The sequence below is a fragment of the Phascolarctos cinereus genome, unplaced genomic scaffold (genome assembly GCF_003287225.1).
Source record: "Phascolarctos cinereus isolate Bilbo 61053 unplaced genomic scaffold, phaCin_HiC Scaffold_1;HRSCAF=81, whole genome shotgun sequence".
In the NCBI taxonomy this organism is placed as follows: Eukaryota; Metazoa; Chordata; class Mammalia; order Diprotodontia; family Phascolarctidae; genus Phascolarctos; species Phascolarctos cinereus.
The window spans coordinates 284,763,179-284,785,936 of record NW_027555514.1 but is presented as its reverse complement, the minus strand read 5'-3'; the positions used below and the strand labels follow the sequence as shown (position 1 = coordinate 284,785,936).

Below are 22,758 nucleotides of genomic sequence, written 5' to 3'. Positions count from 1 at the left end.
AGTCTCACACACACACACACACACACACACACACACACACACACACACACGCACACGCACACACACACACACACACACACACGCACACGCACACGCACACACACACACACACGCACACACACACACACGCACACGCACACACACACACACACACACACACACACGCACACGTACCTGAATGCACAGCATCAATATCAACCCACCTCACCCGCAGAGTAAAAACATGCCTAGACCCACACCAGCCAAATACACACGTGTGCCAAGGCCCCCAGGGAGGCGGTTCTGACTCACTCAAGGAGAAAAATTCCAGGCAAGACCCAGCACACCAGGCAACCGGCAGGAGAACAAGAGACAAGTTTGCAGCCCCTCCAAGAATTCAGTGTGTGTATGTGTGTGTTTATGTGTATGAGGGTGTATGCATGTGTGAATGTGTATGTGAGTATGTATATGTGTGTGTATGTATATGTGAGTGTGCATGTGAGTGTGTATGCATGTGTACATGTGTGTGAATGTGTGTATGTGAGTGTGCATATGTATATATGTGTGCGTGCATGTGTACATGTGCATGTGGGCATATACGCGCATGTATGTGTATGGGTGTGTGCATGGGTGTGCATGTGTATGTATGCGTGTGTGTGTTTGAGTGTTGGTATGTACTTAGGATCCCAGATCTGAAGCTGGAAGGGACCTCGGAAGCTTTCTGCTCCAACCCGGCCATTTTACAAATAGGGATACAGAAGCCCAGAAAAGCCACCAGACTTGCCCAGGGTCATATAGCCTTTAAGCCTGTGAAGCAGGATTTGAATAATGACAATAGCTAGCATTTATCTAGCGCTTCACAAATGTTATCTCATTTTTTCTTTGCAACATCCTGAGAGGTGGGTGCTATTAATCCCCCCCATTTTACAGATGAGGAAATCAAGGCAGACAAAGATCAGGTGATTTGCCCAAGGTCATAACGTCAGTAAGGTCTGAGTCAGGATTCTAACTCAGATCTTTCTCGATTTATGCCTGGCATTCTATCCTTGACTCCACACCACCTTGTCAGGAAGATCTTTGTTCAAATTTCATCCCAGACACTTAGCTGTGTGGCACTGGACAAGTCACTCAACCTCTGTGGGCCTCGTTTCTTTGTCTGTAAAATGAAGATGAACTAGATGACTTCTGAGGGTCCTTCCAGGTCTTGATAGTGGGTAAGTCCCTTTCCTTACTCTGTGCCTCAGTTTCCCCATCTGTAAAATGAGAGGGTTGGACTGGATGATTTCTGAGGGCCCTCCCAGCTCTCAGACTAGGATCCTGTGGCCCGTGGCCACCACACAGCTGCCTCACCTTGTGCTAATCTGGGTTGTTTTCCCATGAAGCTCCCTGTGGCCTTGTCTGCATTCCCTCGTACCCTGAAGTTGATTTCTGAAAGCAGGACTTGGCACATTTTCCTCTTGCATGTCATCTCACTGACTTCAGGCCGCCACCTCTGCCTCCCAGGATATGTGCTGGGTGCTGATTCTGTCCTCCGGAGCATGGGTGATCTCACACGCTGTGTACAGCTTCATCCAAGTCATCGATACGAATGAGGAGCCGGCTGGATAGCCCCCAAACTGCATGGGATGGAGTCATGGATAGGATGCCAGAGCTGGAATGGGGAGGACCTCCCCACCCCCATCTTAGCCCAGGCCCCGAAGTGGCTTCAAGAAACCCTCTTCAGTGCCCATGTGACCAGGGTTCAGTCAGTTGTGTGACTCTGCACCTCAGCCTCCCCATCTGTAGAGTGGGGAGACCATGATGGCTGCTGCCCTGTCTTCAGGGGACCGACACCTATGCGGAGGATCGTGGTGCTGGGGAGCAGAGGGGATCCCTGGGAAAGAGCAGCATGCACCCGAGGCATGTTACCTCCTCCCTACATCCTGTGTCCCTCAATCATCACCATTGTCTGGGAGGTCGGTTTGGCATTTGGTGGCAGCTCAGGGCTCTCTGGCCGCTGCAGGAGCCTCTCTGTGAGCATGGGAGAACAAGGCGTCTGACTTCCATAGGCTTCTTAAGGACACACCAACAGCCAGGGTGAGGAGCTCACCGCCTTTGTGGTCCTTCCCACCAAAATGTACGCTCAGAGCCGCCACTAGGAATTTTGTGGCCGGGGCGGACAGCGCAGGCTAGACCCTGGGCACCCTCCTCTGGGGATGGAAGGGCAGATGCTGTCCTGTGGGAGCAAGGCAGACTCCCAAGGCTGCTGCTGGGAGGACGTTGTTGGAGCATGGCTGGGCAGCAGGGCAGGAATTGGGGGCAGCTCATTGCAGCCATCCACTGGCTAACTGTGTTAACCAATGACTAGGTGCTAAACTCTATTGTTTCTGTTTGTTTTTGGTGAGGCAATTGGGGTTAAGTGACTTGCCCAGGGTCACACAGCTAGTAAGTGTCTGAGGTTGGATTTGAACTCAGGTCCTCTTGACTCCAAAGCCAGAGCTCTATCCACTGCACCACCTACCTGCCCCTAAACTCTATTGTTTCTAACACCGAGGAAGAGCTGCAGGCACCTTAAGGGCCCTCTGAATTCAGCATTCTGGGGCAAAGTTCTGGTCACTCCATATATATACATACACACACATATATGTGTATGTATATGTATATGTGTGTAAGTGTGTGCAGGTAGTACTTGTTACCTGAACACTGACTCTCAAGATAGGGAGTGGTGGTGACTGAGGCAGTATTGGAGGAGTGGAAGAGGCATTGGACACAGCCAGGAGAGACCTGGCTTTGAACCCCAACTTAATCAGCTGCGTGACCATGTCATTTAACTTTTCAGAGCCTCAATTTCCTCATCGGTAAAAGAGGGATATTACCCCTCTGCCTCCCTCTAGGAGGGTCATGGGAAAAGTACTTTGTAAGTCTAAAAGCGGAAAGGAATATGATTTGTATAAAGTTCTTTAAATGTACATGTCATAGCAACCTTAAAGGTGTTGGGAAAATGTTAGCAGCCAGCCAGAGAAGCAAACCACAAGATGATAACAATGTAAATGGAAAACCAGGAAAAAAAAGAGAGACCTGAACACTGTGTGATGGGAAGGATCAGACCTAAGCAAGAAAGAAGACAGAAATTCCTGACTTCTTGGCAGAGGTGGGGGGCCGTGGGTGAGGAGCTCGTGTGGCTGTTCTGTTGCCTAATTTTGCTGAACTTTTTTTTCCCCTTCTCTTTGTCATTCCTTGTTACCAGAGAGTTCTCTAGGGAGCGGTGGATAGGTTTCTAAATGAAGATGATAGAGAACAAAATAGATGGTTTAAAGAGATAAGGAACTTAGCTGCCCCCTCTGCTACTCCCCCTACCTCCCTCACTCAGTAACCTCTCCCCCGTTGAGGTCTGTGCCATTCATCTCTACAACTCAGTCAAAAGCCTGCTAGCTTTTGTCTATAGACTCAGCTCACTCCCCTTCCTTCCTCAGTGAGTTCATTCAGTCCTTGGCTCACCATTTTTCTCTCCCCCCCAACTCTTGGCCTCATACTAGGAGACATCAACATTCATATGGATTCTCCCTCAAACAGCCTAACCACTCAGTTCCTCAGCCTCCTCACTTTCCTTGCCTCTATCTCAGCCACACACAGAGATGGTCCCCACCTTGATCTATGTCTATGTTCAAGAATTCCCAGATCCCTCATCAGACCATAATTCATACCTTTCCCTCTGCATTCCCTCATCAGGCCCTACTTTTGACTACGTCATGACCTCCAATGCCTGGACCCCCAGTTCTCTCCCAGGTCATCTCCTCTGAGCTAACCACTTTCCTCTTTTAACCCATTGGTGACCCAGTTCAGCTCCACACTGTCCTCTTCCCATGTGTCCCCAGACCCTTTACCGTTTGGCTGACCATGCCTGCCAAGCCTCAGCCTGGGATCATTCCCACCATTCCCCGCCTTTAGTCCTATACACATGCTGTTTTGGGGTTTTGTTTGTTTGTTTGCTTTTTGGTGAGGCAATAAGGGTTAAGTGACTTGCTCAGGGTCACACAGCTAGTAAGTGTTAAGTGTCTGAGGCCAGATTTGAACTCGGGTCCTATACACAAGCTGTTGAACAAAGGTGAAGAGAATCATGCCACTGTTCTGATGGGGTCCACTACAAATTGATGTCACACAGCCTCATCTGGGCCTCACTTCTACATCTCCCTTATCGACTCACTGTCTTGCTCTCCATAGTGGATCTCTTCCTCCATCCTCCTTTGAACCACCCATGACTCCCCCGTCTCCCCCCCCAGCTGAGAACCTTGCCTCATATTTTACAGGAAAAATTGAGGCCCTTCACTATGAGCTCCCTCTGCCCCCTCATCCTTATCTCGTAGCACTTAGATGCCCTCTGCGTCTGTCTCCTTCTATACTCCTGTCTCATAGGAAGACGTGGCCTTGCATCTTTCCAAGGCTAACCCTTCTGCCTCCACAGGCCATCCCCCTCCCTTCCCTTCACCTCCAACAGATTATCCCCTTAGTTATTCCTGCTCTACCAGTTATTTTTAATCACTCCCTGTCTGCTGGCTCCTTTCCTGCTGCCTACAAAATGCCCATGTCTCCCTCATCCTGAAAAACCCTCATTTGATCTTTCCATCCCCTTTCCTGTGGAAGGTATGGCTTTCATTGGAGAGAAGCACAAGGTAGAATGACAATCTATAAGAGCTGGGAAGAGTCTTAGAACAAGGAAGGTCAGAGCTGGAAGGGGCCTTAGAACAGGGAATGTCAGTGCTAGGAGGGACTTTAGAACAGGGAATGTCAGGGCTGGGGGGGGGCCCTCAGAACAGGGGATGGCAGAGCTGGGGGGGGGCCCTCAGAACAGGGGATGGCAGAGCTGGCAAGAAGAGCCAAGAGACCATCTAGCCCAACCTCACCTTTTTACGGAGGGTAAAACCAATTCCAGGACTGAGGAAGTGATTTACTCTGGACCCAAAGGCAAGAGAGTGAGAGCCAGTTTCTCAGTGGAATTTTGAGATGTGGAGGAAAGTGAGTTTCACTTGCCTGACCCTGAACCTTGCCTGTAAGCCTCATCTCTGGTGTCTAGCCAAGTGCCTGGTGCCCAGTAGGTGCTTACATTCTTGTAAAGCCTCCCGCCATTTGGGGGGGCTTTCCTATGAAGAAATAGTGGAAGGACATTTGCAGGGGGTGGTTGGACGTCCACATGCACTCACGGGGAAAAGCTTCCACGTCAGCAGGACCCGCTAAAGTCTCTGAAAGCTTCATGTGTGTCTATGGGATGGCAAAGCAGCCAGACAAACCAGGACCTGGGGCAGCATCAGCAAGAGAGAGAAGGTCCTTGTAAAAGGCCATCTGCAGTAGAGGACCCACATTTTAGGCTGGACGACAAGCAGGTGGAGTGCGGCAGGCAGTGGTCAGCCAGGGTGGCAAGGGCACTGGAGGTCCTATGCCACCCCCCCCATGAGAATAACGAGGAGGAAATGAGAATATTGAGCCTAGAGAAGAGAAGATTTGAGGAGCACGGGATTGGTATCTTCCAGTCCTCAAAGGCTGCCACATGGAAGAGGGGAAGTTTTGTTCTTGGCCCCAGGGGGAGAACTGGGAGCAGTGTGGCAAGAGGCTCACACTCAATGGAATGTCAAGGAGAACTTCCCAAAGTAGAACAGGATGCCTCAGTGGGTAGTGAGTTCCCCATCACTGGAGAGCTTCACGCAGAGATTGGGTGCCCACTCTTCAGGAGGCAGTAGAGGGGATTGGTATTCAAGTGTTGGGTGGGACAAGATGCCCTTGGAGTTCCCTTCTAACCACGGTCCTGTGTAGTGAATCATCCCTGGTGCCTAGCTCAAGGCCTGGCACACAGTAGGGGCTTTATACAGGGCCGCTGAAATGTTTGTTGAGCGCCCACACCGATGAACCTCGGCAGAGCTTGGCCGTGTTTGCTGTGTTCCTCGGCCTGGGCCCTTTGCCCTGGGAGGGACCATCCTTGACCCGTCTCTGCCCCCGAGAGGTGGCCAAGCTGGGCGAGGAGGGGGGCCTCAGAGGGACTCAGCACTCAGACTGTGACCTCAGGGCATCCTGTGCTATGGGGCACACAAACACACTGCGGGGACCAGGGTTCAAGTGCACTTTTATTTTCTAGTACAAAGGCCAAAAGATGCAAGTTTTGTCTGTTTTATTTTTAAGAAGGACCAAAAAATTGTTATTAAAACATCTACCATATTATCCAGATACTAGGGCCTTATGAATATTTAATATTAAAGTGTGGTATTCTTAAAATGTTTAATACACAGACATTTTAAAGGACTATTCACCCCATCATTACCTGGCTGTGAAATGCAACATTCCCCCCCTTCTTCCTTCATTTCTGACACGTTCCCCCCACAGTCCGTGCAGGGGGCAGGGGGTGTGACCACACACACGTGTGCATGTACATATACATATATGCGTGCAGTTATATGTACACACATATATGTATACATGCGTCTCCCCTTGGTCTCATCCTCGCCTGTCCATGAGCAGCCTGGCAGCTTTGGTCCCAACTCTGAGCTTGGATTTTGAGTCTAAATCTGAAGACCACTGCAGTCCTTTCCATCATCCTCCAAATTACCCGCTTATTCTTCTCCCTTTAGAGCCCCTTCTTCTCCAATCTCTTCTCTCGGATGTGCATCCACCTGCTTTCCAGGGGGGCACAGAAGCCCGCCCTAGGGAAGAGGCCTCCCTGGCCCCAGGAGGACATGGCCTCCTTCAGCTCCATTTTCTTTTCTTCTCCATGCACGATTGTAGGTCTAGAGCTGGGAGACACCTCAGAGACCATCTAGGCCAAGCCTCCATCTAATAGCCAAGAAAAGTGGCCCAGGGAGGTTGTGCTATTAGCCACGTATAAGAAATGGTTGAGACAGCATTCAAATTCGAATCCTCTGCCTCCCAACCTGGGCCCCTCCCTACAGCTCCCATGGACAGCTTCTCTGGATTGGACAGGCAGAGTTGGACCTACAGGTTTTGGAAGTTTGGCAGCCCTAGTTAACCTGGGCCCTGCCCCTCTGGCTAAGAACACAGTTTCTCCACTGAGCCCGCTCTTTCTGCCTCCGTCAAGCTGGGTGGGGAAGGAAGACGCTGGACAGAGCCAGGCATTGCCACCCACGTCTCTCTTGTTCAATGTCCTCCAATGCTACCTTCCTATATACCATCAGGCACCTTGCTGATCTGAGGTGAAGGGCAGCAGCCCCCACTCACCCTGCTCCCAGCTAGGGAAGCCAAGTCAAACCCAGGGCTCCTGCTGCATTTCCCAGCCAAATCCTTTATCCTTCACCTTCCTTACAAGCAATTCCTTGGATACCACACACATATATAATATTATATAGAGTGATATATTTAATACCTGTGTATATATGCATCACGGGGCCGACATATATACACAGGGAAACAAGGCTGGTGACAAGAGACAGTAATACCACATGTCAGGTTATCATATCAGGGAAAACAAGTATCTACGTTCACAGCAATCCCTCCCCGTGGACCCCCAAATCAAATACCCTTTAATTCCTCTCTCCTCCCCAGGCTCCATCATCCTGGTTCACTGGGAGGAGGGGGACAGGACAGGGTGCATGCCATGATCATAGAATAAAGGGTGGGGGTCCCAAGAGTGGGTGGTAGAGGGAAGACCCTACCCGCTCCAGTTTCTATGTCATCAACATTGCCTTCTGAGAGGCCTAAGGAACAAAGGTATCCCATGAGCCATACACTTCCACACAGACTTGAGATAAGAAGAGAAAGTCTGCCCTTCCTCCTCTCCCCCCATGCCTTGCCCCCAAGCCTAAGGTCCCAATCCAGTGGTATGGGGCTTTTTGGAATGTCTGGGGGACCAATGCCTGAATCTGGCAGGGGTGGACAAGGTTGGGGGGAGGTGGGCACAGAAAAATGCTATTTTGAGGTGTCAGATAAAAGGTGAAGAAGTGGGAAGTCTGGTGGACTAAGGTGGGGGATGGGACCAGAACAGTTGGGTGAAGCCTTCCCCCTATCCATTCTGAACCCAGGGTATGTCAAATTAGGGGAGTAGGTACAAACTAGGTGACCTTGTGCACTACTTCAATGGGGGGGGCAGTTCCCCTTGGCCAGAAAGACCATAGTTTTAGAGCTCAAAGGGATGTGAAAGGCTACCTAGTTCAGCCCCTTATTTTACAGATGAGAAACTGAGGTCCAGAAAAGGGAAGGGACCTCAGACTATAGGATCATAGATGTAGAGCTGGAAGGGACCTCAGAAGTCATCTATTTCAGCCCCTCTCACTTTAGAGATGAGGAAACTGACGGCCAGAAAGGGGAAATTACTTAGGACCACAGAATCATAGATTTAAAGCAGGAAGGGACCTGAGAAACCATCTGGTCCCCCATGTTTACAGATGAGGAAACTGAGGCCCAGAGCAGTGAAGTGACTCATTTAAGGTCCCACAGCAAGTTTGGAAGAGCTGGATTCAGAACCCAGGGGGTTTGGGGAGCAGCATTCTCCCTAGGTCCTGGTGCTGCAGTCCATGGTCCCCAGGATGGTAGCAGAGGTGCCTGTGGGCCCAAAGTGGAAAGTCCCAGGTCTGAGTTCCAGCTTTCATGTTTGCTAGCTGTGTGATCAGGTGAAAGTGACTCCTCCTCTCTGAGCCTCAGTTTTCTCCTCTGTGAAATGGCCTACTTCCCTCATTGGGAGCACTTCATAGATTTTGACGGAGCTAGAGAAACCGGAGCTATTTCTGTCAGAAGTGACCCAGGAGGGTAGCAGGAGTAGTGCCCCCTGATTTATGCTCAGCAGGGTCCCTATTCCTAATCAATATCAGAGTTGTGGGTGAGGTGCAGGAATGGAAGGGGCATGCCTAAGAGTTACTCAGACTTTTAGCTCCATTGGCTTTAGTATAAGTAGCACCCTTCCCTCCCACTTCAGTCTATCTTCCCATTCTATATCCACTGAAATCTAATTGAACTCTCTGGACAAAGCTGTCCCTGGTTAGGAAGGAGATGTCCTGGGAAGAAAGAGCTGCTGAGGACAAGCCTGCCCTCGGCTGGCTTCCCATCTCCACTCCTTCCTCCCTCACTTCCCTAAACCAGGCCCAGCTGATAATCTAGGGGTGCTGGTGGGCTGTTTGGGATCTGGTACAGGGATTACTGGACCTGGAGAATCCAGGTTCAACATGGATGGTCCTTTCTCTGGAGGGATCCCCTAACATGTCCTGGATTGGGATCACCGCCCACCCATCCTGCCCCATGCTTCATCTGCCACTTTTCTCTTGGATCACTGAAGGGAGAGAGACAGGACAAGAGAGTCAGGTTAAGATCAGGGCCTGCAAGACCCATAAGTTCCACAGCTGTGTGGATCCCAGGTAGGGCACAGAAGGGAAACAGAGCTACAAGAAGGTGTGAAGGGTGTCTCCAGCCAAAAGGACAAAGGGCTGAGGGAAAGACCAGAGAACTGGTCTCCTTTGGCAGCTGGGGAGTGACACTGAAGGGAATACTGAGCTCCACCATGTGGATCATTAAGGAAGTTTAGGGTTTAAAGCTAAATGGGGTATCTGTGCTCTTTGAGGTCTCCAGCTGTGCCCTGGGGAAGACTGTGTCCCTGTCCCCATCTCCTGCATCCCAGAGAGAAGGGCTGATATCAGGAGCCCAGAGTAACGGGGAAAAAACCAATTCAGCCAACCCCCCAAGAGGATAACCCTGGGGGATCCCTGATGCCAGTGACCACAGGTTTTTGGAAACAAAACACAAAACTTTGGGTTGAAGCCACCAGACAGCATCTGTCTGTCCTGTTCCACCCTACTCTGGGAGACAATAGATCTATCTAATACCACAGGATGACAATAATGACCTGGGACATGTCTAACTGATCTGAGCAGTGGTGTGTGTGTGTGTGTGTGTGTGTGTGTGTGTGTGTGTGTTCCCTCTTGTCTCCAAACACTGACTGGCCATGTAACTGTGGTCAAGCCACTTTGTCCTCTCTGAATCTCAGTTTCCCCATCTGTAAGATGGGGGTGATAATACTTGAGCTATCTACCTCCCAGGGTCATTGTGAGAAAACACTATAGAAATGTGAGCTATTGTTATCATCGTCATCATTATTATTCTGATTATGTGCACGTATGTGGGTGTACTCCTGCCCCACACAGCGGGGAATGAAGTGGGACCCCAAGTGTGTGGGCGTGCTATAGAGATGCAGGGAGAGAAAAGGTTTGTCCAGAGATCTACTTCCCAAGTCCTCCTCCATCCCCTCCACTTTCCCCAGCCTGGCTTTTCTGACACCCATCTGAGAACAAGGAAGAAAGCCACGCCAGTCACAGGGAGCCAAAGAGCTGAGGACGTCCTGCCCTTTGGCCCCTGCAGCAGGGATGGCTAACAGAGAGGGGACCCAAAGATGCTGCTGCGGAGGCCATGGGAATCTCATCTCATCCTCCCATCTTTCTTCTCATTCCCTAAGTCCCACCCCCAGAGTCCCGTCCCCGGGGCCCCCTATACGTTGTCTTGCAATAGGAAGTTGTATTTGCCAAAGTCGTCATCCATTGGGCAGAGCAGCATATCCTTGCGAGCCTTGGCCAACTTCTGTTTCAGCACCTCCCGCCGATCCAGCCACTCAGTCAGCTCCTCCTGCCCGTGGGCACAGCGACACTTCTCCCCATCTGGGCAAGCCTTTTTTTTCTGGAACCTATGTGGGGGTGGAAGCAGGGAGGATGAGAAACTCAGTGCTGTCCCTCTGGGGCCCATGGACTGCCCAGGCCGCTCAGCCTCCAGCATCAGCCCACCCAAGAATAAGGAAGGACTCCGAAATCGTCAAAGATCAAAGGTTCATAAATCTGGAGACAGAAGGTCCCTCAGAAGCCGTTTGGTTCAGCCCTCCCCCTTCCCGTTCACAGATGAGAAAACTGAGGCCTCATTGAGCAACCCTTGGGTGAAGTCTGCTGTACCCTAAGACTTCCAGCAGCTTGCAACAGGATCTTCTGCGGGAGACTGTACCCAGGGACAAATGTATCATTGGGAAGAGCCACCCAAGGAAAGCAATCCAGGGAACTGGACGCCCCATTGCACCCACCTAACCCCTTTCTCGCTTTCCTTCCTGACAGTACACTTGGCTCTGTGGCATGAGGACCAGTTCAGACACACCAGTCCCCAAGTTCAGGCACGTTATGCCTTTGCAGGCTCGTTATCAGCTGCCTCAGAGAAAGAGAGAAGCTGGTGCCCTCCTTGGGAGTCTTCCTGGCCACAGCCGCTGCCTTCCTACTCCTCAGATCAGCTGGCCGGCCTTCAGGATTGCTCCGTGGCTGCAGTAACAGCTGTGACTTCTCATTACCCCAAAGCTTCAACAGGCCCGGAGGTGAGAGCTCCAGCAAAGTTGTAGAGGGAGAAGGGCATTGGATAAGGTGGCAGGAGAGCTGGACTCCACTTCTGGCTGGCACACTCACTAGTGGGGTGACCTTGGACTGGTCACGTGCCATCTTTGAGTCTCAGTTTCTCCAGCTGTCAAATAGGGAGGAATGCACCTGCCCTGCCTACCTCACAGGGCTGTTGGGAAGGTGTGGTAAGATGAAGGAGGGAAAGTGTTTTGTAAACATGAACTTCACACTTCAAGAGGCAGGTGCTGCTGCACCCTGCTCTGACATATGTCTTGGCTTCCCTGCGCCTCTGGGGATGGCTCTTTTGAGTTGCTGTGGCTGAGAGAAATCATTAATCGGTGGCCAATGGCCATCTCTGCATGGAGCCTTTCCATAGCCCTCGAGAGCCCCAGGTCACCTCTACTCCATGAGGCCACACTTCAGTGGAGGGGGGAGCCAGAAGGGCCCGGTAGAATAGAAGTTCCTTGAGGGCAGGGATTGTTTCCTTGTCTTTGTATCTCTAGTGCCTAGCACACTTTTGTTGTTGAGTCATTTCAGTTGTGTCCGACTCTTCGTGACCCCACGTGGGGTTTCCTTGGTAAAGAAAACTGGAGTGGTTGGCCATTTCCTTCTCCAGCTCATTTCACAGATGAGGAAACTGAGGTAAACAGGGGTAAGCGTGCCAGGGTCACACAACTAGTAAGTGTTGGAGGCTAGATTTGAACTCAGGTCTTCCTGACTCCAGGCCCAGTACTCTATCCACTGTGCCATCTAGCTATCCTAACACACAGTAAGAGCTTAATGATGCTTGTTGAATTGACTAGAGAGCTGAGGTTGTATAGAAGAAAGGGCATTAGCCTTCGGGCCAGGAGTCCTACACTTAAGAGGACTGTAGGATTGAGCACCGGAAGGGCCCCACCTCCAGCCCTCTCCTTTTCCAGATATGAGGGACCCAGGGCCCAGAGAAGGCCGGTGACTTGCCAGGGTCACACAGTTACTAGTTGCATGATCACACACAAATCCCTGAATTTCTCTGAGCCTCAGTTTCTCGTACAGTACTTCAAAGAGAGAGGAGTCCATAAGACTTGCACCGCCTACCTATATCACAGGGTGATTGTGCATTTGTCCTTCCCTCTAGAGAACGGAAGCTCCCTGAGGGCAGGGATTGTTCTGTTTTTGTCTCCTATCATCCGTGCCTTGCGTAATGCCTGGCACATAGTAGGTGCTCAATGAAGGAAGAGAGGAAGAGGAAAAAGAGAGAGGAAAAAGTTGAGGAGGAGGGGGAGAAAGAGAAGAAGCAAAAGAAGAGCAGGAGAAAATGAGGATGAAGGAAAAGTACTAAAGCGACAGCAGGGTGTGCCCCAGAGTTGGGATGCCATTGTCAGGGCCGGCTGTCCTCAGGGAAGTCCTCTGGGCCCTGCCTTGTCCCCAGCCACCTCCTGACATCTGCTGCCAGCTAGGAGCCAGAGGAACCCAACGGGCTCGGAGCCCCCCAACCCCCGACCCACTCCAGGAGCGGCACCTTTCACACAGCCGGAACTCGCCCATGGGGAAGCGGAAGGTCCAACAGGTGGAGTCGCTATCTGATGTGAAGACCTTCTCTTTGTGCTTCTCCGACTGGATGTGCTGCTGCCACTGCTTCTTACTGTTGCTGTTTTTGCCACAAAGCCAGCAGTGGAATCCCATCTGTGGGGAGCGGGGGGGGGGGAGGGTGCTGGGCAAGCCTTCTGAGCACTCCCATGGGCTCCAAGGCCCATCTCTGCGGCTCTCCTTCCCCAGGCTGGCCCCCTCTGCTTTCCTCCTAGCCTTCTCCAAGCCAGTTCCTGAAAGTTCTCCCTCTCCACCCTGAGGGCCCCACGGCAGAGGTGACAAAGGTGCTCACCCCCACCCCAAAACCACCCTGGCCCTCTGGCTGCCAACACTTTCACCCAGCCCCCAGCTCCCATGCTCAGCCACTAAGAGCATTTGTCCCGTTGCATCCCAACCCAGAACAACTACGTGGAGAGTAACCTTGGTGGGAGAAAGCAGGTAATGGGATGGGAGAGATGTGGGGGGAGAGGAGAGCAGGACACCACATGACACCCCCAACCATGACAAGGAAACCGCCATTAAAAGACTTCAAAGCTCTGATCAATGCAGTTCAGTTAGGTCAAACTAGGGCTAGTGGCGAATCCCACGAAGCGGTCCCGTTACTGGGATTTGTCCGGCTCCTTTCCACTAGAATGGAACCAATGACCATGTTTTACAGAACCAGAAATCTGAATAATGTGAATCTGAATAGAGAAGACCATTTCAAGGGATTCATTATTTGCATTAATTGGGACCTAGCCACAACTAATTGTGACTTCAGGGGATTGAGGGGTGGTAGATTCCGAGTGCGGAATGAGACGTATGTTTTCAGATGTGGCCACTGTGTTGACTTGTTCTTCTTAACTGTATTTATTTGTTACGAGGAAGGACTTTCATGTCGGGGGGTAGGTGGGGAACTCATTAGGAACAACAATGATGTTTTTAAAAGGAAAGTCAAGAAAACGAAACCTTTTTTAAAAGAGAGAGAGGAATAGGGTAGGGGAGAGGAATCACAAAATTGAAGAGCTGGGAAGGGCCTCAGGGATATCTAGTCTAACCCCAATACATTAAGCCTAAGGAGTGAATCTCCTCCACAAAACACCCCTCCTCGTAGCAGCTATCCAGCTTCTGCTGGAATTTCTTTAGAGATGGGGAGCTCATCACCTTGGAAGACAGCCCACTCCACTGCGGGACATTTCTAATGTTTAGGAAATTCTGTTCTCAGAAAAAGGCTCTGTGTAACTGTTCCCCACTAGCTCTGCCCCCGGAAATAAAGGTAAAGCCAATGGCAGGTTATTTGCAGGTGGGGTCACAGGGCGTTCCCTTGCCCTAAATCCTTTCTTTGCAGTCTAACCACCGTAAGTTTCTTCTGTTGTTTCATATGAGGAAAGACCTTGACATTCCTCACCATATCCAGAGGATAGGGGCTAGCTTTCCATCCAGATGTGGTCTGCCCGGGCCAGAGGGCATTAGGACTATCCTGCTTCTTGCTCTGACCATTGCCCTATCACTGAATTAGGTTTGGGGGGGGCTGCCATGTTATTGAGAAGTTAAGTCTTTCTCTTGTCCCATACCCCCTATTCGGCATTTGTACAACTGGCTTTTGTTTCTTGTTTTGGGAAAGCCAAGGTACAGGACTTTATCATTGTCGCCATTCTAGTTAACCTTGCTGGATTCTTCTACTCGGGTTACCCAACACATTCTGGTTCCCTCCTGGCTGGGGGTCACCTACGAGTCAAACACGCCAGCTCTCCACGTAAGCCACGGCTACCAAGGCTGTAAAGTGGGGCTGGGAAGGCGTCATTACCATGATGTCCGCATAGTCAGTGGGCATCTGGATCTGCTTCTCTCCTTCCCGAGAGGTGACCTGTGTGCCTTCCCCAGGCTTCCCAGGGTTGTGTTTCTTCAGCCACATGTCATAGGTCTGCTGCATGTCTAGGACTGGGAAGGGCAGGGGTAGGAGAGAGAGGGAGAGGCAAGATGTGGGGCTAGAAGTCACATCCCTCCATCCATAAATCCCTGGAGTGCCATCCCAGTGACCGCTGTGGATACCCTCACTGCCAAAGGCTTGCCTAATCGCTTTGGTGGACGCAAAAAGGTACAGGTGCTGCCCGGGACACAGCCCTGGTTGGGGAGTGCCAGCTATCAATGCCCTCTTGCAAGACCCTGACCACCGAGCAGCTTGACCCCAGCCAAAAGGTGTCCCCATCTCTCACGGTCTGGCCCAATACTGCTCACAGCATGTAGCTTGGGGATGACAAGTCCAGCGGTCATCTGGACTGTTGAGTGTGGAGCTGGCCTGTCTGGGGAAGATTCTGAATGCCGGGACCTCAGGTCCTCTGGCCACCCAGCTTGTCCCAAGCATCCCACCATGGGCACCGCTCCCTCCCATCTCCCCCACGGTAAGCCGGCGGCAGGGCTAGGTTGGCTCACAGGGACCTCAGGAGTCATCTTGTCTAACCCATGTCTGAGACAGAATCCCCTCTCTTGTCATCCCTTTGTTGGAAGCCTCCAGTGACAAGAAGCTCACTGTCTCAAGGCTGCCCATTCCACCTTCAGACACGGAGCCAAACCCAGCCTTCTTGTAGCTTCTTCCCTAGGTGCCTGGTTCTGCCCTCTGGGGCCAAGCAAAACAAAGCTAATCCCTCTTTCACACACCAGGACTTGGAATACTTGAAAACTGTCCTGCAGGAGCCAAAGGGAAGGACAACTTGGTAATTTCCAATTCTTTGAGTAGAGCGGGAGGGACCAGAGTCAGACAACAGCCCAGGCCACGAGAATTATGGGTAAAACCAGGCTGGGAGGGACATCCTCTGCTCCCTCCAGCTCAGATCCAGGACAGCTGAGCCTCAAACAAGGAGTTCCATTAATTTCCTTTGTTTTAGGAAACATCGGTTGGAAACAACATCCTTTTGGGGAATGTCAGTTCTGCCTCAAAGGTATCCGTTTCCCTTGGGGTGATCCTGGCTCTGGGCTCCATGTTGAGGTCTCCCATTTCCTTCCCTCCCCTCTTCCTCCACCTTCCCTCCCTCCGAGTCACCATGGACACACTCACTCTTATTCTCTTTCATGAAAGTCCACATGTCTCTCTCCTCTGGGCTGTGGGCAAAGGAACAGTTCCCCACGTACTGACACTTCCGGCCATTCTGGGCATGGATGCATAGCTGTAGCACAAGGGGAAGGCCCTGTGAGTCACCCCTGCCCTGAGCATCACCCCCCTCCACTCACTGAGCCCCTGCTCATGACGGAGGTGCTGTCCACACTGTCCTCCCAGCAGGTGCCAGAGCCCTGCTGTGGGGGGAATCCAGGCTGGATTCTGGTGGTACCAGTCTCCTTCCCTGGGCTCCTGCCTTCCCTCCTCACTGCTGTCTCACCAGTGTAAGTTAGGTGTCCGAAGCTGGACTATACCCTCCCTCCCCGCATCTTCCATGGCTCCGTATCGCCTCCAGGAGAAAATCCCAAATCTGCAGCCTGGCACCTAAAGCTTTCTACAGTCTGACTCCCACCCACCTTTCCAGTCTCATTTCATCGTGTTCCCCTCACGTACTCTCTGTTCTCATCAGACCTGCCTCCCAGCTCTTCTCTGTACACGGCACCCAAGTTCCACCCCCGGGCCTTTGCTTCCACTGGCCCCCATGCCCGGAATGCCCTCTCTCTCTCAGAATCCACGGCACAGCTCAGCTGGAGCCTCCTACACGAGGCCTTTCTTGATCTCCCTACTTCTGAGCATTTTTTCCCTCTAGGAACTACTTTGCACAGTTTGTTTTCCATTCTCTGAGGCCATCTTAGATCTCCCCAGCAGAACAGAAACCCCTTCAAGCCAGGGCCTGTGATTGCCTCAGAATCTCCAGCTGTCACAGCAGAGTGCTTTGCCGTTTGCCCCCTTCTGGGACTGGCTCTATGATGCTGCTAGAACTCCCGATGCGTAGCTTCCCTTTCCCAACATAGATGAGTCCCCAAGCGCTGCCCAGGGCCTTAGAAGTGCCACCAGGCCCTGGAGGGGTGTGATATAGGCAGGTCTACCTGCTCCCAAAGCGGCTCGACCTCCTGGGCCACCTGGCTCCCACCACTGAGAACCTTGGACACACCAGCCCCTGCACTATATATGGCTGATGAGCCTTGAATGACAAGCACACAGTCCATTATGGGGATCCATCCAGAAAGCCTGTCCAGAAGGGTGGAACCTGCCAGAGCTTATACTCAGCTAGCAGAGCCTTCAAGAGCCAGAGTCACTCTCATGCCTCAGTGAGGCACAGGAGGAAGGCTTTGGCGGAAGAAAAGCAATACCAGGCAATACATACCAAGTGTCAAGGGAATGGTCCAGATAAGGGAGTTGAGAGGAGGGAAGGGGCCACAGACCTCAGAGCTGGAAGGGAACTGGGAGGTCCTGACCTCTAGTACCCTCATGTGACACAGGAGAGGAGCACAACCAGAGACAAGCCAGGTGACTTGTTTAAAGTCACATAATGCAATTTAACCAATGGCTATGACATTTCTACTTTGGGCCCGGCACTGTGCTGGACACTCGGAACACAAAACCCAAAAAGAAACAGGCCCTGTCCTCAAAGACCTTGCATTCTTTTGGGGGAGACAAAGAAAAATGAAACAAAGCTACACACAAAGTAATTGAGGGGGCATGAGGAGCTGGGGAGACAGAACATGTGCTAAGCACTGAAGGGAGCTAACGATGCTGTGAAGTAGAAATGAGGGAATGCATTGCGGGCAGGTTTGGGCAAAGACCTGGAGGTGGGAAATGGGGAAATGGTGAGTAACCAGCGGCTAACCTGAAGAGTGTGAGAAGGGGCAGGCAGAAAGGGGAAGAACAGGCTTAGCATAAGCTGGAAAAGTCGGGAAAGACTTCCCGGAGGGGTAAGCCAAGTTAGACCGTGAAGGAGGGAGGAGGGTTTGGAGAGGCAGTGCTGGGGGAGAGACCAGTGTGCCCAAAGCTGGGCTCGCACTGGGACGTGAGCTCTAGGGTCAGAGGGCCAGAGTTCACATCCCACCACTGATAACTGCTGCATGTGTGACCTTGGGCCAGTCACTGCCTCTCCCAAGGCTTTGGTCTGCTCATGTGTAGAATGATCACCTCGGACTCGATTAAGTCACTTGGCATCTCAGGGCCTCAGCTTCCTCGGTGAAATGAGGACTAGACTAGAATGGTCTCCGAGATTCCTTCTTTCTCTAAATCCATAATCCTAAGTGACTTAACCTCTATGGGCCTCAGTTTCCTCATTTGTAAAATAAGGGGCTTGGGCTAGATGGCCTCTTGGGCCTCTCCCAGCCCTAGCTCTGTGACCCCATGCTCCCAAGCCTGCACCCTCCAGAAAAGGCTGGCCATTCTGAATCCCAGCCAGGGTGGGCCTTTCTGAGAAAAGCACAGGTCTCTCCACGTTTCCTCGGGGGCAGGAGGAGGTCTGGAGAACGTTTAGGCTCACATCCTCGCCCTGACACCAGTTGTGCAACTGTCCATAAGCCCTAAGTCTCTCCTCCTTCTGGAGCCTCAGTTTCCTGAGCTACAAAGTGGGATGACACCCCTTGCATTTGCCCTTCTCTACAGGTTAACTGGAGCTGTTATTCTGCCTTCCAGAGTCATGGACCAGAGCCCCGGACCTGCCTGCTCTGAATGCGCCCCACCACACATGCCCCTGTGTTGCCCTGTCCCTCCCGTCTACTCACATCATACTGTTGAGGGAAGCTGCGGATAGAGGGGAGCGGACGGACAGACACCCACTTCCTCTTGACTTTGGACATCACCAGCAGGACACGCCGCTCCTTGGTCCAGCTGGAGGGCAGAGCAGAGAAGCCAAAAGTGACGAGGGAGGAAATAGACGAGGCTGCAGACTGGGTATGGGTCCGGGGAAGGGAGCAAATAGCCCAGCTATGGCAGTTCCTCTCTCTTCTGGCATCCACTTCTGGCCAGGGATGGGAAAAGCTGCTGATTCTTCTCTTCTCAGTTCACAAGCTTTGCCCTCCTCCTCCCACCTCCCTGTACATCAGGCAGGGTGACTTGTTACCCTTCAGCTCAACCCTTCCACTCTGTGATCTGTGGGTTCTTCTCTACTCACTCTGGAAGCCCCTTGAAGGCAGGGCTTTGTACCTGAAGCAGACAGGCCTTGGCTTGGAGGGAAGTGCTAATTAGCTGTGGGATCACAGATTGTCTACTTCATTTTTCCAAGCCTCAGTTTCCTCATCTTTAACCTAATGATGAAGACCTCTGCCTGGTCTCCCCACCATCGCTCAAATGAGAGAACAGATGAAGAAGCACTTTGGAACCTTGCAAGTACTCTGAGAGAGACCATGTAGTCTAGTGTGCTGGGATGGGGGTTCAGACCCCACCACAGATGCTTAGGAGTTGCACGACCCTGAGCAAGTCACCTAAACTCTCTGGGTCTCAGTTTCTTCATCTGCAAAATGAGGGATTAGACTCAATGGTCTCTTCCCACTCAAAATCCACGTAACCACCCACGTGACTTTGGGCAAGTCCTTTAATCTCCTCAGGCCTCAATTTCCTCATCTGTAAAATGAGGGGTTGGACTAGCCCTAGAGTCAGAAGTTCCCTCCCAGCTCTCCATCTATGATTCTCTGGTTTCCTAAGCCTATGATCTGAAGGCAAGCCCAGCGTCCCTCCCTACTGGCCTCCCCCATCCCACCAGCCACCGCCACCCCGTTCCTTCCTCACCAGTGTCGGGCTTTGGCGCTGCAGTATTTGAGGTCCTTGTCGGGCTCCACCACCTGTCCATTCCTCCAGCATTGGCCACACACAAACTTCATTTGCAGGTCAAAGGTACTGGGTGGGGGGACCCGAGAGCTGGTCTACCGTGGGGCGAGAGGAACAGGTTCAGGCATGGAGGGAAACTCAGAAGGTTGGAAGAATGGGAAGAGTCAGGGCCCTGGTGTCAGGAGGACCTGAGTTCTCATCCTGCCTCTGACACTTGAGGTCACTGTGTGACCTCAAGTGAAGTCACAACCTCTCTGAGCCTTAGTCTGCCTACCTGTAAAAGGAAAGATTTTACAGGCACCCTTTATAGAGAGGCAGCTCGGCACGGTGGCTATGTGAGTGAGTGGAAAAGGACATCGGTTCTGGAGTCAGACGACTTGGGATCCAATCCTGCCTCTGATGGTTACTGCCTGTGTGACCTTGGGTAAGTCTTGCTACCTCCCCAGGCTCAACATCCCCCTCTGTAAAATGAGGGGGTTGGGCTTTCTGACCTCTGAAGTTCCTAGGATGGGGAACCTCTTCTCATGGCCCACAGGCAATTCTCTAAGATTCTTAATCAACAAGGAGGGGCTGTGGAGGGAATTTCCACACCAGGACCTCCCTATACTGATGAAATCCCATCCATTATCTGTTTGGGTCTCACAAGAACCCTGTGAGGTGTAGTGTGGGCGCTCGTATCCTCTGCAACCTTAGAGCACCGCACAGAGGTGAGTCACTATTAGTTATCCTAGTGTGGAGGACTTGGAAATCAGTCAGACCCAGGTTCAAATCCCGCCTGGCGCTTTCTAGTTAGCTGTGCGATTGAAGTGGAATCTCAGCCCTGCCGCTTTCTACTTCTATAACCTTGGGCAAGTCCCTTCCCCTCCTGGGTCATCAGTTTCCCCTTCTGCAAAATGAGAGGAGCCAACTAAACGGCCCCAGAGGTCCTTTCTGGCTCTAGAGCTATGACCCCATGACATCTCTGGCCACAGTTTCCCCATTTATTAAATGAGGGGGTGGAACTAGATGGTCTCAGAGTTCCAAACGCAAGATCCCGATTCTTCCCATCTTGGGAGAGCCTTCTCCATAGCAACAAAAGAGACTTTGAGGTATCAGGGCATGCAGTGGACCAAGGCACCTTGGTCTGGCCCCCTCTGCCGTTACTGTTGGAAGCCCTTCAGTGAGGCGCAAAGGGACTTTCCTAACGGCAGGCAGGGTTCACTGTGAGCAGAGCCAGGAGCTGATCTCCCCACTCCCGGCCCTCCACTGCTCCCTATGCGACGCAGGCAAGGCCCCACCCCTCTTGGGGCCTCCGTTTCCTCCATTCAAAAAAAAAAAAGCGGGGTAGACTAGGGATCTCAAAGGTCCCTTCCATCCTAGGTCGCATGACTTTCCCTCCCCCTCAAACAGCAGCAGCCAGACTGAACATTTTGTCCTGGAAGGAGGAAACCGCTTCCCCCTTCCCCCTTCCCCCCATTCCCCGCCTGTTCCTACCCCTCCTTGTTCCAGTGACAACCAGGCGGGGCATGGGGGCCTCATACCAAGAGGAGGGGAGATAATGTGCAAAATCTGGGGGGGGGAGCAATGGGGGCACTAGGACTCTCTCTGGGACAGCTAAAGGGATTGGGGACCCCCTGTTCTCCTAGAGCCCTGAGCTCCCAGCTTGAAATCCCCAAGGGATTGGCCTCCACCTTGTCCTCAGGTGACCCAAGTGCCTGTGGGAAGGAATGAAAGGGGGGGGGGCAGGGAACAGGCGAGGCGGGAGGAACTCAATGTTCTCTCAGAAAAGCAGCTTTAGATTACAGTGCTGGGAGGGTTGGGGCCCTCCTGTTACTCCCAGCTGGGCTCAGGGCCAAGAACAAAAATAAACAACATCCCAGGGAAGGAGAGGAGGAGGGGGAGAGAGGGAGAGACAGAGGGGAGGGAGGGAGGAGGAGAGGAGAGAGGGAGCGGCAGGAGAGGAGGGGAGGGGAGGTTAGGGAGAGAGGAGAAAGAGGAGAGGAGAGGAGGAGAGGAGAGGAGAGGAGAGGAGAGGAAGAGAGGAGAGGGAGGAGAGGAGAGGAGAGGAGAGGAGGAGAGAGAGGAGAGGAGAGGAGAGGGAGAGGGAGAGGAGGAGGAGGAGGGGAGGGGAGGGGAGGGGAGGGGAGGGAGGGAGGAGGGGAGGAGAGGAGAGGAGAGGAGGGGAGAGGAGGGGAGGAGGGGAGGGAGGAGAGGAGGGGAGAGGAGAGGAGAGGAGAGGAGAGGAGAGGAGAGGAGAGGAGAGGAGAGGAGGGGAGGGGAGGGAGGGAAGAGGAGGGAGAGGAGAGGAGAGGAGAGGAGAGGAGAGGAGAGAGAGGAGAGGAGAGGAGGGGAGGGGAGGGGAGGAAGAGGAGGGAGAGGAGAGGAAGAGGAGGAGAGGAAGAGAGAGAGGAGAGGAGAGGAGAGGAGAGGAGAGGAGGGAGAGGAGGGGAGGGGAGGGGAGGAGGGGAGGGAGGGGAGGGGAGGGGAGGAGAGGAGAGAGAGGAGGGAGAGGAGAGGGGAGGGAGGGAGGGAGGGAGAGGAGAGGAGAGGAGAGGGGAGGGAGGGAGGAGAGGAGAGGAGAGGAGGAGAGGAGAGGAGAGGAGAGAGAGGAGAGGAGAGGAGAGGAGAGGAGGGGAGGGGAGGGGAGGGGAGGGGAGGGGAGGGGAGAGGAGAGGAGAGAGAGGAGAGGAGAGGAGAGGAGAGAGGGGAGGGAAGAGGAGGGGAGAGGAGAGGAGAGGAGAGGAAGGAGAGGAGAGAGGGAGGGGTGCAAGAAGAGGAGGAGGGAGAGGAGAGACGAGAGAGGGAAGCATAGAGAGAAGAGAGGGAAACACTAGAAAAGAGGGAGAGGGGAAGACACTGGGAGAGGAAGAGGAAGAGGAGAGAGAGAGGGATAGAAGTGGGAGGGGATGGAGAAAAAGGAAGTGAGCAAATGGAGGAAAGGAATGCTGACAGACAAAAGGTGGGTAGGAAGAGAGCAATCTTTCCTCTGACAACCATCAGCAGGCTAGATTCAGTGGGACCAAGTGCTCCCCACTTACTTTCTCTTTCAGCCCTCCCCCCCAGCATCCCCTTCCCCAGCTCTGTACTGGGACCACTATGGAGGCTTTGAGGTTATTCTCGAGGGCTCTGGATCCAGGACTTCCATTCCTAACTCTCGCCTTCACGGGAAACAGAAGAGCCCAGAGTGACTCAGTTTCCCCAATACCCTTC

The 22,758-nt window shown here is 52.5% G+C and overlaps 1 protein-coding gene across 4 annotated transcripts in view; it reads right to left on the bottom strand.

The window, feature by feature from the left end:
- Positions 1–6,053: 6,053 nt before the first annotated feature.
- Positions 6,054–22,758, bottom strand: part of ZC3H7B (zinc finger CCCH-type containing 7B) — an 88,498-nt gene continuing 71,793 nt past the window's right edge. For 3 of the 4 annotated variants that reach the window (XM_078147611.1, XM_078147609.1, XM_078147614.1), the window contains 6 exons: positions 19,531–19,664; positions 18,528–18,633; positions 15,907–16,015; positions 14,659–14,792; positions 12,805–12,968; positions 6,054–10,618 (listed from right to left, as the gene is read on the bottom strand). In XM_078147611.1, the coding sequence (XP_078003737.1) occupies positions 10,426–10,618; positions 12,805–12,968; positions 14,659–14,792; positions 15,907–16,015; positions 18,528–18,633; positions 19,531–19,664 (840 nt within the window). In that variant the 3' untranslated portion in view covers positions 6,054–10,425. The remainder of the gene's footprint in view (positions 10,619–12,804; positions 12,969–14,658; positions 14,793–15,906; positions 16,016–18,527; positions 18,634–19,530; positions 19,665–22,758) is intronic. The other variant, XM_078147621.1, reaches the window with a different exon arrangement.